General features: G+C 50.3%; 1 protein-coding gene across 2 annotated transcripts; it reads left to right on the plus strand.

Annotated features, from left to right (window-relative positions):
- The first annotated feature begins 1,719 nt into the window (after nucleotides 1-1,719).
- Nucleotides 1,720-16,119, plus strand: Plin1 (perilipin 1). Of its 2 annotated transcripts, none has more exons than XM_059272658.1 (9): nucleotides 1,720-1,900; nucleotides 2,529-2,587; nucleotides 5,980-6,184; nucleotides 8,353-8,435; nucleotides 9,720-9,972; nucleotides 10,504-10,676; nucleotides 12,973-13,173; nucleotides 13,801-14,046; nucleotides 14,789-16,119. In XM_059272658.1, exons 2-9 carry the CDS (start codon nucleotides 2,543-2,545, stop codon nucleotides 15,125-15,127), a joined length of 1,545 nt encoding a protein of 514 aa, XP_059128641.1. In that variant the 5' UTR covers nucleotides 1,720-1,900; nucleotides 2,529-2,542; the 3' UTR covers nucleotides 15,128-16,119. The 2 variants fall into 2 exon arrangements, with proteins under 2 accessions (XP_059128641.1, XP_059128648.1); XM_059272665.1 differs by lacking the exon at nucleotides 1,720-1,900 and adding an exon at nucleotides 1,911-2,032.
- Nucleotides 16,120-17,638: the final 1,519 nt, after the last annotated feature.

The raw sequence follows: 17,638 nt of genomic DNA on the forward strand, positions 1-17,638 counted from the left end.
TGTTGGAGAACTGCCTCTTCCCCCTGCCCCCTTAGCATCCGCCTGGCTCTTTCACCTCTCACCCACATTCTAGAATCCCAGTGCAAGCGGCCAAAGGACCAGCTTTGTCAGCAGAGCTTTTAGGCACGGAGCCCTATAGCCCCTCTGGCCCGAAGCCACCGCCTGAGAAGGCAGACTGCCCTTTCGCCTGGGCTGCGTCCAGATGTGAGCCTTCCGGATCATTTGTACTGGACCTTGAAATGAGAGCAGAGGTCACTTTACACACTTACCTCCTTCTTCACAGCTGTCTTACGCTAAAAAGCTCAGACCGAGATTAACAGTATCAAATGCTTCACTTACTTATTACCTCTTTTGGAAGCTCCTTGCTCCACGCTCCTCCCTTTCCTGACATCTTGTTCCCTGTTTTATCATACTGAGGATAAAATTTACTCCCAGGGATCAATCTGTATCTGTTTCTCACCTCACATCCTTATTATTTTTTTATTACACTTAATGTAGCGTGTGTGTGTGTGTGTGTGTCTGTCTGTGTGTGTGTAGGTCAGAGGACATCTTGCCAGAGTCAATTCTCTCCCTCTGCCATGTGGGTCCCAGGGATTGAACTCAGGTGGTCAGGCTTGGTGGCAAGCACCTTGACCTGCTGGGCCATTTTGCTGAACCTACCACCCAGTGCCTTTCTATTCTGTTATCCACACTAACAACTTAGCAGAGTTAACAGCACACAAATCTGCTAACTAGGAGCTAAGAGTTAGTGTCGTCCTCTCATCCATTTTGATTACGAGGCCTCTTCTAGGTGGTCTGAAGACACAGGTTGGGACCATAGTGTTCCATCTACTTTAATCAAGAACTAAAGTTTGAGCTTGGGCTTGAGTCCCTGTTGAGGAATGAATGTCACATGCTAATAGTTCTCGGCTGTCTGGGTGCTATTGGTTGGAAAAAAAAAAAAAAATCAAAACTCATCAATACCATGACTTTTCCAGACTTAGGTGAACAAAACCCAGTGATTCTCCTTCTTCCTGTTCTGGTGGTATCTTAGGCTAGGTAAAGTTTCACACCCATCCCCACTCTTTTCCTTTCCTCCATGCTGAAGATCGAATCTAGGGCCTTCAAAGCTAGGCAAGCACTCTGCCTTCAGCCCTGCCCTCAGCCCCTAGCGTTTTGAGACATGATTTTGCTATGTAGCTCGGGCTGCCCATCAATCCTGCCTCGGCATCCTGAGTGCTGGGATTACTGGTCCATGCTACCACAACCAGCTTCAACATATTTTCTTTAACTTTGGAGGTGTACAGAGGTTAAAACCATTCTCCCAGAGCCCAGATTACTAAGGACTCTGTCTTGTCTTCTTTGCGGGTGGGTAATTTCTCTTGATAGTCATAGACAAATACAGTAAGCTGAAGCCCATCCCTGTGTGGGTTTGAATCATGCTGTTCAGTAGTCATCCTTGCTAGCAAACGAAGGATGGGAGACAGTCTCTGAGAGTACTGTTCCATAGAAACTTTGGGGGAAAGGAATCAAAGATGACAGAATTACATGGAACTTTGATCTTAGGAGTTAAATGACATAAATATAGTACCTTCTTCATGGAAAGCAATTTTTGTCAACTGAAAGCCACGAATATTCTGGAGCTATTGTCTCAGGGGTCTGGCACAGGACTCCTTCAGCTCTGTGAGCCGCCTCGTCATTGGCTAAGCATCCCCCATAGGAGCTAAGATGAGTCCAGGGGACATCCTGGGTCAGACAGCTATGGTAAAGGGCTGGCCCAGTGTTCTCTTCCTCTTTGCCCTCCTCCAGCTGGGAGGTCTGTGAGGCATTGCCCAAGATTCCCTGGAGTGGCTGGAGCTGCTTCTGTGGAGGAGACGTTCTGCAGCTGGGTTTTCTGAGACTGAGGTGGCTGTCAGCTGCAGTGAGTGTGGGGTCCTCGGGTGTCTCGGCCTTACCTGGCTGCTTAAAAGGGAAGGAGCTGAGAGAAAGGGCAATGGGGACATTACCAAGGGACACGGAGCTCTGCAGGGAGACCCCTGAGGAAAAGACACAGGTGGAAAGACCAGCACACAGAGTGGCCATTGCCTTATCCAGAAGACAGTTCTTTGGGAGAAGGCTTACCCAGCTGGCAATAGAGGGAAATTGTAATTAACTAGAATTTTGTCATGAAGAAAAAAATTAAACTCTACCCAACACTCATTCTTTCGTCTCTCTTGGACTCTGGTTTAAGAGCCCCAGACGTCATCCTAAAGCTCTTCTCTCATTAGTTCATTATCTTTATCTAATTACCTACATTTTCTTTTATCTTGAGCCCTTAAAAAAACAAACAAACATCAATTTTGAGCGGACTATGGAGCTCATTTTGAGCAGACTAGGAGACTCATTGTGTTGGGACTCCAAGGAGTGGCCTCTTGTATGTGACATTCAACCTCCACCCTAGGACAGCTGAGCTCCCAGGTGGCTGGTGGGGTGGCTGTGAGAGGTAGGGGAGCCACTCTGTGAATTGCAAGTCTGTGGGCTTCTGATGGACCTGGGACTCTGCTTTGCAGCCTGAAGAGGAAGGATGGCCATGAACAAGGGCCCAACCCTGGTGGACGGAGACCTTCCTGTAAGTAACCTGGGCTCAGTTGAGACGGGGAATGGTAACCAAGGGAGGAAGAGTGAGCAGAAAGTGAGAGTCAGGGGACCTCAGGCAAGACGTGTCTACCTTATGTTCTGAATCCACTGACTCTGTCACATTATCACTGCCCTTGCCACTGTTAACAGGGGTGTTTGGGAGAACTGGGAGAAAGAGATGATGCCTATGATGGTCTAAGAGCCTTGGAGAAATGGGTAGGAATGCTAGCTGGAGGCTAAGGAGAGACAGGGAAAGAAATTGCCATGTCCTAAACCCTGAGACAAAAGTCCACCACCAGAAGAACGTGCATGCCATACGGAGCCCATGTATTCTGTGGCTTTAGCCTGTGACCAGAACCTGCAATACGTTGCCTATGCTGCCATGCCTGGGAATAAACTGGACAGTCAATGTGTCCAGCATTTATCTCTGGCCTGGTTTTCACCAGGATTTTAAGTAATTATGATATTTTTATATGTCCTTGATATGTTTTGCCAAGACCTCTCTGATTTGGGTACAGTTCAAATAGTGAAATTCAGAGCTATGACCCTGTAGGAAACTAAAATCATCCCAAATTAGGCTTTAAGGAACCTCTGTACTAGGGATAACTGCCTTGTTTTGTACTAAATCGTAAGAGGAGTGTAAATGGGTCACAAGAAACGTTATGTCTTTTTCTTTCTTTCTTTCTTTCTTTCTTTCTTTCTTTATTTGGTTTTTCGAGACAGGGTTTCTCTGTGTAGCTTTGTGCCTTTCCTGGAGCTCACTTGGTAGCCCAGGCTGGCCTCGAACTCACAGAGATCTGCCTGGCTCTGCCTCCTGAGTGCTGGGATTAAAGGCGCGCGCCACCAACGCCTGGCTACGTTACATCTTCTTAACGGTTGGTAGTTTCTTCCATTCCCAGCCCGTTGCCCCTTTGGCTTTGTCCAGAATAACCCTTGAAAGCAATGTCCAAAATGTGAAAGAGAATGTTTCATCATGTAGTCCAAATCCTTTTCTCCTTCTGATATCTGACTCACCTGTAGGGTGAAAAGCTAAAATAGTGTGGCTGTTTTGTACCGGGGCCCAAATGGGTCTCCTTGGTGGCTAACTCGACTTCCTGCAAGCAGAGTATGTCACAGGCTGCATCCACAGTCACACAGAGCTGGAACAGATGGGGCAACCCTGAAGAGCTGGTTCACACTTTTTATATGGACAATTCTTAACATTCATAAGACTAGGCAAAAGAATACAAGGTCCCAGGTATTTTTGACTAATCCCAAAGGCCAAGAATCCACGGTCAATCTTGGCTCATCCTTGGCCAATCATTAATTTATTTTATCTTAATTTATTTGGAAGCAAATTCCATATATTCCATTTCAAACCTGACTTGGAAACAGTCCAATATGGTAACGCATGCTTATAAACTCAGGACTTGGGAAGCAGAGGCAGGAGAATCAGGTGTTGCAGGCCAGCCTTGGTTCATAGTGAATTTAAGGCCAGTCTGGACTAGATGAGACCCTATCTTTCGTTCTGTTTTTGTTTTTGTTTTCTGAGACAAGGGTTCTCTGTGTAGCAGTCCTGGTTGTCCTAGAATTCACTTTGTAGACCAGGCCAGCCTGGAACTCACAAAGATCTGCCTGCCTCCACCTCCCAAATGCTGGGATTAAAGATATGTGCCACCACACCCAGGGAGACCCTATCTCAAAAACACACAAAATCAAATCAAACCTGACTGAAGTCCTGGCTGTACTACTCACTGTCTGTTCGATCTTGGGTAAATCCTATCTTATCTCTGAATCTCAAATACTTCAGACAGCAAACTACTGTTAGGATTGAAATCAAGTCTCCCCAACTGGTGTCCTGGAGCATAATGGCCTCTAGTAAATGTTGCTTCCTACTACATGACCAGAATCATTCTTTCACTCAAAGATTGGGCTTTTTCTACTCTCTAAAGTTTAATTATGTACTGCTGACAAAGCAGAATGCTTTGGTCAGAGTATGACCTCCCAATAAGAAGAGATGACCACAGTACACCCCAAAGGTCCAGACTCGCTGGAGTCCCAACTTAAAAATGGAGTGTTGTGTTTTCAGAAAGGCTATGCTAAATCCCCGAATGTCAGGAGGAAAGGGTCACAAGCCCATTGTGTAACCCATCCATAAACTAAGATAGGAAATGCATTTATTTCCTATGGAGAAGGGATCTTTGCAGAGAGTCACCCCTAACTTGAAGTATGGGATGGGGCGACACACAAAAGGTGAAGCAGATTTGTTCAGGGTTGTTCCAGTAGGGTGGAGACAGCGTGTGGAGGCAGGCTTCAGCTCAGCAAAGTTATCCGACAAGGGGACCAGCCACTCTGTGAAGGCATCAAGCCCACCCAAGGAGATATCCAAATACAAGTCTAGTGAGACTTTCTGGAAAGGATTCTTGCTGAGGAGCCCCAGGAAGCCTCGATGCTGCTATTCTGTGTAGTTAAGAAGAGCCCAGCACTAGGGAGGCAGAGGTAGGCAGATCTCTGTGAGTTCGAGGCCAGCCTGGTCTACAGAGCGAGATCCAGGACAGCCAAGGCTACACAGTGAAATCCTGTCCCTGCCCCTCCCAAAAGTTTTAAAAAAGAAGAGCTTACACATTCTACAAGGCTCAGCCCCATGTATGGCTCATTTCTCCAGGGTCAGGCTTTTAGCCAGGCACTGGGGAAATAGAGGACATTCTACTGGGAGAAAGGAGGCACACACACATCATCATGGCAGGGTGACAGATGCAGAGACAACCCAAGGACAGACACAGCCATGATGGAGGAGAGACAAAAGTTGGTCATGGTGACACATGTTTATAATCCCAGCACTTGGGAGAAGGAGTCAGTAGGACTGGTAGTTCAAGGTTATCCTTAGCTAAGTAGTGAGTTCAAGGCCAGCGAGGGCTACTTGAGACCCTGTCTCACAGAGGAGGTGATAGTGAGAGAATGATATTCTACCAAGCAGAAGGGATGTGGGAGGGAAGGCGAGCCTATTTGGCAGTGGTTCAGCATTTATAGGCATGGGCTCAGCATCCCAGAAAGACCATGAAAATGTTTAGATGAAGCCACCAATTGAAGGTGGACCCAAACCCCCAACAGGTACATTCACTTGCTCTGGGCAGTCAGTCTAAGAGGAATGACCTGGGAGGGAGATGGGATTTGGCTTGGTCCCCAGAGAACACAGATCGCCTCAGGGGTTCTCCAGAGTCTAGGCAGTGACCAGGAAGGCATGGCAGGCGGGCTCTCCTTTTCCATGACTGGACCATTTAGAGACACCTTGTTTCCTTTAGACTCGGGCTGGCCTCACAAACGGCGTGCATGACCCTAGCTAGGGTCAGCTTGCAGGGAGGCTGAGTGGGGGGTGAGAGGATCTAACTCTCTCTTTGCTGACAGGAGCAGGAGAATGTGCTCCACAGAGTCCTACAACTGCCTGTGGTGAGCGGCACCTGTGAGTGCTTCCAGAAGACCTACAACAGCACCAAAGAGGCCCACCCCCTGGTGGCCTCTGTGTGCAATGCCTACGAGAAAGGTGTACAGGGTGCCAGCAATCTGGCTGCCTGGAGCATGGAGCCGGTGGTCCGCCGGCTGTCCACCCAGTGTGAGTTCTCACAGAACTTGGCAGCAGCCTGCCTGTCCACTGATACTCAATGCCTGTCTGCCTGTCTGCTTGTCCGCCTGTCTGATCATCTCACAGCTTGTTTGTCCACCTCCCTGACCACCTCCCTTACTTGCCTATATCCAACTTCCTGATCTTCTCATCTGCAGATATAGAGGCATAGACGCAAATCTCTTTGGGTCTATACATGCCTCAGCTGTAGCCCAGCCTAGGGCGTCCTCGGCTAACAATGACAGCCAAAGAATTTTCAGGGGGAAGGATGGGCAGATCTATGTGAGCAGCGGTGAGTGTGGAGCCAGTGGCAGGACCTCTAGACTCCAAATACAGCAGAAGGAGCAGAGTCTCAGTGAAAGCCGGCCTAGCAGGGCAGAAGGGCACCAAGGAAAGAGAACGCCCCTTCACCCCCCTCCTGCTGATACCGGCTCTGACAGGGGGGGGGGGGGCGGGGGGGGGGGCGGGGCAGGAGAGAGCTCCCAGGCAGGGTAGAAACAAGGGTCATTCTGTCTCCATTACCCTGCCTCCAACAGAAGATACGGTCTCCAAGAACCAGCTCTTCACAGGGTTGAGGGAGATCTCAGCAGCACCGAGAAGTCTAGCAGCGCCTATCATCCTGATAGATTTTGGGGATGTGAGAGTTCTACCCAGCAACCCGGCAAGGAAGGCTTAAAGGCTCCATTTCAAGTCCATAGTCGCATAGATGGCCCTGGTTAAATTCAGTGGGTCACAAAACAAAACAAAATAACAGGAACGTGAGAAACGGACATGGGGGTTGGCCAGGATGGGAGACAGATAAGAGAAGATGCATGTGGGGATGTGAGTGAGAAAAATGCATTATATATGCGTATAAGTTGTCCAAGAAAACCTCATTCAATTAATGACAATATTAATAAAATTACTACAGGCCCTAGGCTAGCCCTCATGAATGCTCTCATTCTGTCCAATCAGAAGACAGCCAAAGTCATCTGAGATCTTTGCTCTTTTGTTTTGTTTTTTGTTTGTTTGTTGTTGTTTTTCGAGATAGGGTTTTTCTGTAGCTTTGGAGCCTGTCCTGGAACTCACTTTGTAGACCAGGCTGGCCTCAAACTCACAGAGATCCGCATGCCTCTGCCTCCCGAGTGCTGGGATTAAAGGCGTGCGCCACCACCGCCTGGCTTCTTTGCTGTTTTAAAAAAATATGAAAGAGCATCTACAAATATCCTTTAAACCTGTGCCTTCCATGGCCTTGACCACAGAGCCTGCATCCTCAGCAGACCATGGGCAGTCTCCCCCTGGAAACATCTGCATCCTCAGCAGACCACGGGCAGTCTCCCCCTGGAAACATCTGCATCCTCAGCAGACCATGGGCAGTCTCCCCCTGGAAACATCTGCATCCTCAGCAGACCATGGGCAGTCTCCCCCTGGAAACATCTGCATCCTCAGCAGACCACGGGCAGTCTCCCCCTGGAAACATCTGCATCCTCTAGGTCTTGTCCCACTCCTCAAGGGCAACTTCTTTCTCTTCCCTGGGGCTCCTTTCTGCTGCAGCCATCTTGACAGCTGGGGGTTAAAACTGGTTCTAGGGACAATCTGGAGCTGCTCTGGCTGTGACTGTGAATCAGTCATCTCCAGGACTAAGCAAGCCTAGGCCTGGTCCTCCTGAGGCCTATGCCAAGACCCTGGTGCCACCTGCCTCACTCCTACATGGGTTCTCTCACTTCCTCACACCCTTCCAGAACACTGAACAGGGAGGGAGGTTGGGCGGGGAGAGAACAGCGTTTGGCGGTGGTTCATAGAAGCTGGCGTCACTTTACAAACACAGAGGCTGCCGGTTCTGGCTCCTGACAGGAGGGGGCAGCAGAGAGCTACTGCCCAGGGCCCTAGAGGTAAAGAGTAGGGTCCATGTGAGCCTAACCTGGTGTTCAGACAGATGGGACTTGCTAAAGCCACATGCTGAGCAGGCGCAAGACTTTAGGTACAGGTCTTACCGATTCCAAAATGACCCTGCTCTCAAGGAGTCATAAGTACATGGGAGCTAAATATAGCAGAGTCTCTGGTTTCTGAACAGCAGGGCTGGGGTCTGGGGGCCCCAATGTACCTCCTTTGAGATGGAGGCCACTATTAATTCCTCGGCAGGGGGTAGGGATCAGCCCAACACAGCCCTTCCCTTTCAGTCACAGCTGCCAATGAGTTGGCCTGCAGAGGCCTGGACCACCTGGAGGAAAAGATTCCGGCCCTTCAATACCCTCCAGAAAAGGTGAGTCCTCCCTCTCCTCTAGTGCTCCCTACACTCTATTATTGACCTCCTCTCAGAACAGCTGATGCCCTGGCTGTGTGACTTTGTGTGTTCATGGGGTGAGCACCCTCTTGGGCAAGTGGAGACCCCTCTTCCTCTTTCTGTGGGGCCAGGTAGAGTCGGGGTGTCTGGGACAGCGAGTACATGCCTCAGATAAGCTCAGACAGACACCTTCATGGTCCTCAAGGGGAAGGAAGGGCTAACCCCAACATGGCCCCTCCATAACTACACAGCCTTCTGATACTGTGGCCTTTGGGGTCTGGGACTTTGTGGGTTCGCACAGGACTGTGGTGACAACAACTACCTTCGATCTTGGGTCTCACTCACTGGGATCTCAGGATTACATACATGGCCTTGAGATCCAACCCTTTAGGGACCATGAGACTAAACAAGTCACTTTTCCTTGGCCAAGCCTTTAACTATCCTATCCAGTGCTGGCTTCAGTAAGGCCTATGACCTCCTCTGTATTACTGACCAACCACCAGTCTGTCCTACCAATCTCCCCTGAGCCCTGGGCCCTGGGCCCTGCCCTTGCCAACAGCCGCAGCATGGAGCCCTCTCGGGTCATCCTTGGTGATGAGACTCGCTACCCTCACTGTGAAGATGAGTAAACACAGCCTGAGGTGGAGACCACCAGGGGGCAGGTCAGCTGGTCACCTGTCTAGTGCTCCAGACCAAGCCAACTTTGTCACAGAGGAGCTCTCAGGGTCTCAGGGGGAAGAAGGCAAGTTACTCCAGCATGAAACCTGTAGGAGGGTCAGTCATAATATCAATCAGTGTGAACAGTGTGTCGAGGGACAGCTAGAGGATGGAGGATAGGGCCCTGGAAGAGGGGGTGCCGTATGTGAATGAGGGTATCAGGACTGGTGTCACCACGGAGGCTTTGGGGCTATCCTCACAGGATAGATCTTCACACAGTGTGGAGAAGCCAGGAGACTGAGGTGGCCTTTTTCTTTCCCACATATTCACCTAGTCTTGCCGGTCCCCGGTCTTTTTTTTTTTTTTTTTTTAATTTTTAGACAGGATAATATCATGCTGTAGCCCAGGCTGGTCTGGAGCTCACTATGTAGCCAAAGAGAGCACCAAACCCATGGTGATCCTTCTGTCTCAGCCGCCAGCCCTTGTATTACAAGTGTGTGCTCCCATGCCCGGTGTGCCTGGGTCTTTAAATGGTGCCCTCCAGAGAGCTGGGCTCAGGACCTGTGAGGAAACTCACATAGTTGACTGTCTCCCCACACTCCTCAGATTGCCTCTGAACTGAAAGGCACCATCTCTACCCGCCTTCGAAGCGCCAGGAACAGCATCAGTGTGCCCATCGCAAGCACGTCTGACAAGGTCCTGGCCAGCTGCGAGCTTGCCTTGGGGATGGCTAAAGAGACAGCGGAGTACGCTGCCAACACCCGAGTTGGCCGCCTGGCCTCTGGAGGGGCTGATCTGGCTCTGGGCAGCATTGAGAAGGTGGTAGAGTTCCTCCTGCCACCATCCAAGGAGGAGTCAGGTAACGGCCCTTCAGACTGGCTGGCTACCCTGGGAGCCAGCTGGCCACTCAGCATCCGAGGATCAATGAGAGACCACAAGCCTTATTGGCCTTGCTCTGGCATAGGGAATGCCCCTCAGAAGCTCCAGAGGATCTCAGTCCTTAGTCCCTCCACCCCAGATGTAAGAGGGAGAGGGATCTGGCATCGGCTATCACCAGAGGGGTCGTGGTAGAAGTAAGGCAATTGTTTTCCAGCCCAAGGCACAACCCTGAGTCCATTTTCTTTTATTTACTCTTTTAAAATTTTATGTGTCTGAGTGTTTTGACTGCATGTATGTGTGTACACCATGTGTGTGAATGCTGCCTGTGAGAGCCAGAGGAGGACTTTGGATCCCCTGGAACTGGAGGTACAGATGGCCGTGAGCTACCATATTGATGCTGGGAATTGAATGCAAGTTCTCTAAAGAGTGGCAAGTGCTATTAACCGCTGAGCCGTCTCTCCAGGCCCCTCAGGCCCCTTTTGATCTCTTTTCTTACATATCTTTTATCTAGCCCCTGGTTCTGGACGGCAGCGGGCCCAGAAGGCTCCCAAGGTCAAACCGAGCCTCACGAGGAGGGTCAGCAACCTGGCCAACACTCTTTCTCGACACACCATGCAGACCACTGCTTGGGCCCTGAAGCAGGGCCACTCTCTGGCCATGTGGATCCCGGGTGTGGCACCCTTGGTGAGTCTGCTCAGAGCTCTGCCTGGCCCCGCTCTGTGGGTTTCCCAGTCCCTCTGTCTTGAGATCATCCTTCAAGCTGGGTTGGGACTTTAGACATAAAGGTCTTAAGAGGGTGGTGGACTAATTGCCCAGGCCATGGGAGAAGACAAAGGACAGAACACAAACTGAGGTGTGGTCCTGCCCCACCACCCTCTTCTGTCTCCCCCACCCTCCCTCGGAGTCTCCCTGACTCCCAGTCTTTATGACCCCCAGTGGACCTCTTATGGGGGACTCCCCACCCCCATTTGCTATTAAAACAGTAGAAGTGTCCCCCATAAAGAAATAAACAAAACAAAAAAATCACAAAAATCCTGTCCAATGAGCAGGAGTCCCATTATCCCTCGCCCCTGACTGGGCAGTTTTCCAGCCTTCCCTTCTAGGACTCTTGACTTTCTCATTACACCCAGGCCAAGCTGCTTCTCTGTTCATCTCGATACAGTTAGGCTGGGGTTTTTAGAATAGGAACTTAGTGGGAGACTAAGAGGGAATGGAAGAAAGAAAGAGAAAGAAAGAAAGAAAGAAAGAAAGAAAGAAAGAAAGAAAGAAAGAAAGAAAGAAAAGAAAGGAAGGAAGGGAGGAGGAGGAAGAGGAGGAAGAGGAAGAGGTGGAAGAGGAGGAGGAGGAGAGTTAAAGTCAGACATATAAGTGCATACTAATAATCTCCACACTTAGGAGGTAGAGGCAGGAGGATTTCTTCAAGTTTGAGACCAGCCTTGTCTATAGAGTGAGTTCCAGACTATCCAGAGCTGTATGGTGAGACCCCATTTGAAAAGACAACAAAAGACCCACAGACAAAAACAAACAAACAAACAAACAAACAAACAACAACCAGAAAACCAGAGACAAATGAAACAATTAGAACATGGAGGTGGGGTCTGGGCTGGGCTGTAGCTCGGTGGTGGAGCACTTGCCTAGCTTACCTGAGGTCACATACCCACAGAGCTATAAGAAGAGAAAGCCCAGGAGTCAGCAGGAAGTGACTGCTTTTCAGTCATATGAAAGGTCCTTTTACTTTATTTTATTTTTGAGACAGGATTTCTCTGTGTAGTTTTGGTGCCTGCCCTGGATCTCACTCTGTAGACCAGGCTGGCCTTGAACTCACAGAGATCTGCCTGGCGCTGCCTCCCGAGTGCTGGGATTAAAGTCGTGCACCACCACCGCCCAGCTATTTTTTAAACTTTAATTGACAAATTTTTTTTTGAGATAGGGTTTCATTCTGTAGCCCAGGTTAGCCCTGAATTTGTGGCAGTTCTCCTCCCTCAACCTTACAAGTGTTAGGATTGCAAGTGTTTCCCATCACTCCGGAAAGTGAGTGGTACTCTTTTTAAAGTTTGGCTTTACCTATCATCACTCTGTGTGCCGTGTCGCCCCCCCCCCCCTTTTGAGCTGTGTGTGGAGGCATGCTACGGTCACTCCTGTGCTGAGGTCAAAAGACAACTCTTAGAGAGCTGAGTCTCTTGAGAAGCAAGATGGGGGTGGGTGGGGGTGGGGTGGGGTGGGGTGGGGTGGGATCGCTGTAAGTTTAAGGCCAGCCTGGTCTACATAGTGAGTTCCTGCAGCCAGGGCTACATAGTAAGACCTTGTCTCAAAAAATAAATATAAATATAAATAAATAATCACCGAGGTTGGGGGTACAAGCTCAAGGTTTATGTAGAAGGCCTCGGATTCCACCTCAACACTAAAAAGAAAAGAGAACAGCCAAAATGAATGTGTGGCTGTGAAGTCAGAAGGGGGCCCCAGACTGGGGAATACAGACGGAAAAGAGTCATGAGAATCTGTTGGGGTGTTGAAATAGTCTCTATCTTGATCTGCTATAGTTACATAGGGTGTGCTCACAAAACGTCACAGCGTTCTATGCTAACGATGTATGCCTTCAGTGATAAGATATTACTAATTAAAATGCTGGGGGAGAGGCTGGCTAGACGGCTCAGTGGTTAAGAACACTCGTTTCTCTTGCAGAGGACCCCAGCCAGGTTCAGTTCCCAGCACCCACATGGTGGCTCACAGCCACCCGTAACTCCAATTCAAGGAAATCCGATGCTCTCTTCTGACCTCTGTGGGCACCAGGCACACAGGGGGTGACCATGCATACAGATAAAATGAAATAAAGAAAATAAAGAAATTAAAAAAGAAACAAACAAACCCCAAACCCTGTGGGGTAGGCCCTGCTCACCACCGCTGCCCCTGCTCCTGTGATAAGGACCTTGCAGCCTAGAGGGGTCCACTGAGTCATGTGTCTGCTGCCATCCTCCCTCAGAGCAGCCTGGCCCAGTGGGGTGCGTCGGCGGCCATGCAGGTGGTGTCCCGACGGCAGAGTGAGGTGCGGGTGCCCTGGCTGCACAACTTAGCCGCCTCCCAGGATGAAAGCCATGACGACCAGACAGACACGGAGGGGGAGGAGACGGACGACGAGGAGGAAGAAGAGGGATCGGAGGCTGAAGAGAGCGTGCTCAGAGAGGTGACGAAGCTCGCAAGGGCCTAAGGCCTCGCAGCCCGCGGGTGGGGGTGAGAAGCAGCGGAGCGGGGTAGAATAAAGAACGCTGTCCCAGCCGGGCGGTGGTGGCGCACGCCTTTAATCCCAGCACTCGGGAGGCAGAGCCAGGCGGATCTCTGAGTTCGAGGACAGGCTCTAAAACTACACAGAGAAACCTTGTCTTGAAAAAACCAAAAAAAAAAAAAAAAAAAAAAAAAAGAATGCTGTCCCCAGGTCACCCCCAAATTCACAGCCAACTAAGGATCGCCGTGTCACCCAGCGGGCTCCACGACACCCATAAAAGGAGGCAGGGTGGAGATTGCTGCTCCATTTTGCAGATGAAGAAACTGGGGTTCAGAGAGAAGAAATGACTTGCCCAAGGCCACACTACCCACAGCTAGGGACAAACCCAGGCCTAGTTAGTTTTTGTTTATTATTTATTTATTGTAGTTTATTTTTGTTTCTCTCTCCTCACCCCTCCCTCCTTCCCCCTCCCCCTCTCCTTCTCTCTCTATTTTGTGTCCTGTTTCCCCTCTAGCTCTGGGCTGGTGGTTAGGGAAAGGGTCAGAGGAGCGGATGCAGGGCAGGGGCTAACGGTTCTCTGGCCCACAGGTAACAGCCCTGCCCACCCCGAGAGGCCTCCTGGGTGGCGTGGTACACACCATGCAGAAGACTCTCCGGAGCACCATCTCAGCAGTGACGTGGGCACCTGCGGCTGTGCTGGGCACGGTGGGAAGGATCCTGCACCTCACCCCGGCCCAGGCTGTCTCCTCCACCAAAGGGAGGGCCATGTCCCTCTCCGACGCCCTGAAGGGTGTCACTGATAACGTGGTAGACACTGTGGTACACTATGTGCCGGTGAGTCCCACCCCAGGGCCACCTCCTCCCAGGGTAGACTTGACTGAAGGAGATGTAGGACACCCCCCCACCCCCCCCCACTCCCCCACCCCACCCCCGCGTCCTTGTTTTCCAGCCCATGGAGACCCTTCTCCAATCTCCAGCACTCAAAACCTTCCTACACCCTGATCTTTCCCCGCCCAGAGTACAGATGTTCCCAGCCCTGGCCTCAGACCTCTCTGCTACATTGTGCCTCCCATTTGATGATGGAGTCATCGGTTCATGAGTCCCTAGTGGCTCAGCCCTCCCCCTTCGCTTCTCCCCAAGGGCCTGGCAGTAAACTTTCAGGGCACCTTGAGCGATAGGCTGTGCCTTCTAAGGACAGTAGGGTGAAAAAAAAGCCAAGACTAATGCCATCTTTTGGGGAATCCCTGAGACCCTCTCCAAAGGAAGTTACAAGTTGAGCAGGCTGGAGGAGAACTTGGTGGAACAGGAGGTGCCCCTAGAGTTGGCCAGGGGAAAGGTTACTCAATCACTGAAACTGAGAGGGGTGGCATGCTTCAAGGAGGGGGACTCCTCCCACCACCAGAGGCGACCAGAGTCCCTAGAACCTCAGGGGTCTCCCGGATGCCCCCATCCTGATAGCCTACACCCCAGTCTGTGCCCTTGTGATGGCCGCCCCCGGGGGAACCAGGCTAAACGCCATAGAAAGGGCGGTGACTCCTGGCAGAGGGATTCCCTAACAAGACTGTCCGGCTGTCAGCTTCCCAGGCTGTCCCTGATGGAGCCGGAGAGCGAATTCAGAGACATCGATAACCCGCCGGCAGAGGCGGAGCGCAAGGGGTCCGGAGCGCGGCCCGCCAGTCCGGAGTCCGCGCAGCGTCCCGGCCAGGCCCGCGGCAGCTTGCGCAGCGCGCGGGGCCTCAGCATGCCCTCCTGTCCCGGTCTGGACGACAAGGCGGAGACTTCGGGGCGTCCCGGATTCCTGGCCATGCCCCGGGAGAAGCCTGCACGCCGAGTCAGCGACAGCTTCTTCCGGCCCAGCGTCATGGAGCCCATCCTGGGTCGCGCACAGTACAACCAGCTGCGCAAAAAGAGCTGAGCGGTCTGTGTCCCTGCTCGCCCCAGCGCCACCCTACAGGAGGGTCGCTTCTCCCCAAGGAAACAGAAATCATACTTCTAAGTGGGTCTCTCCTTCAGTGTGGCCCCTTGGGAACCTGAGCCACATCCCCCCCCCCCCCCCCGCGATGCTGTCCAGGCACACATCACTTCTAAAGCATCCTTTGGGGGCTTGCCCATCACAGGCAGTTTTTAAGGGGCACCAGAGCAGTGGTCGATTCTCATTTCATGGCTTTCTTTTCTTTCTTTCTTTTTTAACTAAAAAAGCAATTGCTTAATTTGATTTCTCACTTCTATAGAAAAACTTGTGGCCAAATGACACCTGACCGGTTCTAAAATTCATATCCCTTCTCTGTGAACACATATTTATTGCCAGAAAAGTAGTGGATCAGTTGACAGTTTCTTTTCTTCTTTTCTTTTTCTCTCCCCCTTCCCTCTCCTCCTCCCCTCTCCCCTTCTCCTTCTCCTTACTTCTTCCTTCTCCCAAGTAGCCCAGGCTGGGTTCATCTCCAGTTCTAGAGATGCACACTCCGGCCAGCTCCCTCTGAATGTCAGGAATTCTCAGTGCATTTTTAGCGCTGAGCTCTGAGACCCTCTGATTACCTGGCTCTCAGCATAGTGCTTTAAAAAGGACAATGAGGTGCCAAAGCCTTTGTGTGTTATTTAGAAAACAGTTCCAGTTTTCGAGTCTCTCTCCCCCCGCACAGGTGGAGCCTCAGGTCGGTCCTCTACAGCACCAACTTTTCCTCACAGCCACACTTCTATGCCATCACTCTTGCCTTCTGCCTGTATGGTCACTCTTGAATGTTGATACCCCAGATGCTGGGAGCCAGCAACAGTCACCTTAAGCCTGATAGTGTGAATTATATAGAGCACATATTCATAGCCACTGTTCATTCCAAATCCCATTTTTGGAAATGTCAATACTTGGTCAATCTAGGACAACAAATACAATAAACACACTTGTAACATTCAGACATTGCAAGGTGTGTGTTTTTCTTTCTGGATTTCTCGGTTCTCTTTCATAAAAACAGCCACAGTTCAGTTTCTTATGGATCCTTCCAGTTATAGGCTCTGTTTGGGCAAGCACATGTGTATAAGCACCTATCTCTGTTTACCCAGACCGTGGGCAGTGCCCTCCAGGCTTTTCCCACTGTGGTCAATACATCATTTTAAATGCTTATTGTGCTTTAAAAAAAAAAAAAAAAAAAAAAAAAAGAGCCGGGCGGTGGTGGCACATGCCTTTAATCCCAGCACTCGGGAGGCAGAGCCAGGCGGATCTCTGTGAGTTCGAGGCCAGCCTGGGCTACCAAGTGAGTTCCAGGAAAGGCGCAAAGCTACACAGAAAAAAACCCTGTCTCGAAAAACCAAAAAAAAAAAAAAAGATTTGTTTTTTTTACTTTTCACGTATGAATGTTTTTCTCACATGTATGTGTCTGCGCACCATGTGTGTGCCTGGTGCCCTTGGAGGTTAAATGAGGGCATTGGACCCCCGGAACTGTAGATATAGGTGGTGAGCTGCCATGTAGGTGCCGGGAATAAAACCCAGGTCCTCTGAAAGAGCAACAAGCGCTACCATGGAGCCATCTCTCCAGCTCCTCAACTACACATCTTATCCATCTTTTTGTGCCAGGATCAGAAGGCCTACGTGCTCTTTTTGAATGGTAATCCGTAATATGAAAGTAATATGGATAATTTGGTGTAGCTAGCTTCCTAGTGATGAACTTTTAGGTTGTTTCCTTTCTCCGCCCTACACTCAGTGGTAGAACATATGCTTAACATGTACAGAGTCCCAGGTTTGATTCCCAGCAACACACACACACACACACACACACACACACACACACACACACACACACGTCTCATGCATATATGGGGATATATCTATGGACAAATTGTAATTTGTACCCATGACATTCTTGATGAAATAACGTGTGATTTGAAATACTGGTATTTCTGCTAGCTTTCCAAAGGAAACTCTGTTTTATTCAGTTATTGTCATCTGCTGCTACATAAATTTACACAAATCATTAGGACACATCTGTCATTCCTTCTAGACATCCACACACACAACATATCCTATCGGAATCCCTCAGACCCATGAGTGCCTCCTTGGCCCCTGCTGTGTGGTGTGTTGAACCCTGGTCTTTGGCAGACCTTTATTGTAATGAGTTCTATACCTTAACCCATGGTTTTGGAGTTTGAGGATGTCAAAAATAGGGATGGAGAGTGGACAGGGCATGCAATGCCAATATAACTAGTACACTTCCCCTGAGCACACTCAGGAACGCCTTGGACTGTCGTGGGTATGAATCCAGCAAGAGGGGTCCTCAGCCACTGGTGTGCAGGGCTCTGAAGACAGAACCCGACTTATCTCTGGCAGAGCTACACGGGACGCTCCTGGAAAGTGACACCAGGCCTGGATGTGCAGAGAAACGCCAGCTCATCCTGGCCTCCCTATCTGTGCTGGACCTCCCCACCCACCCCGAGATTC

The sequence above is a fragment of the Peromyscus eremicus genome, chromosome 1 (genome assembly GCF_949786415.1).
Source record: "Peromyscus eremicus chromosome 1, PerEre_H2_v1, whole genome shotgun sequence".
Classification (NCBI taxonomy): domain Eukaryota; kingdom Metazoa; phylum Chordata; class Mammalia; order Rodentia; family Cricetidae; genus Peromyscus; species Peromyscus eremicus.

Coding starts and splice junctions, on each gene's coding strand:
- Plin1 (XM_059272658.1), top strand. CDS start 2,543: ATGGCCATGAACAAGGGCCCAACCCTGGTGGACGGAGACCTTCCT. Junction 6,185..8,352: donor CCGCCGGCTGTCCACCCAGT/GTGAGTTCTCAC, acceptor CTTCCCTTTCAG/TCACAGCTGCCAATGAGTTG. Junction 9,973..10,503: donor ACCATCCAAGGAGGAGTCAG/GTAACGGCCCTT, acceptor TCTTTTATCTAG/CCCCTGGTTCTGGACGGCAG.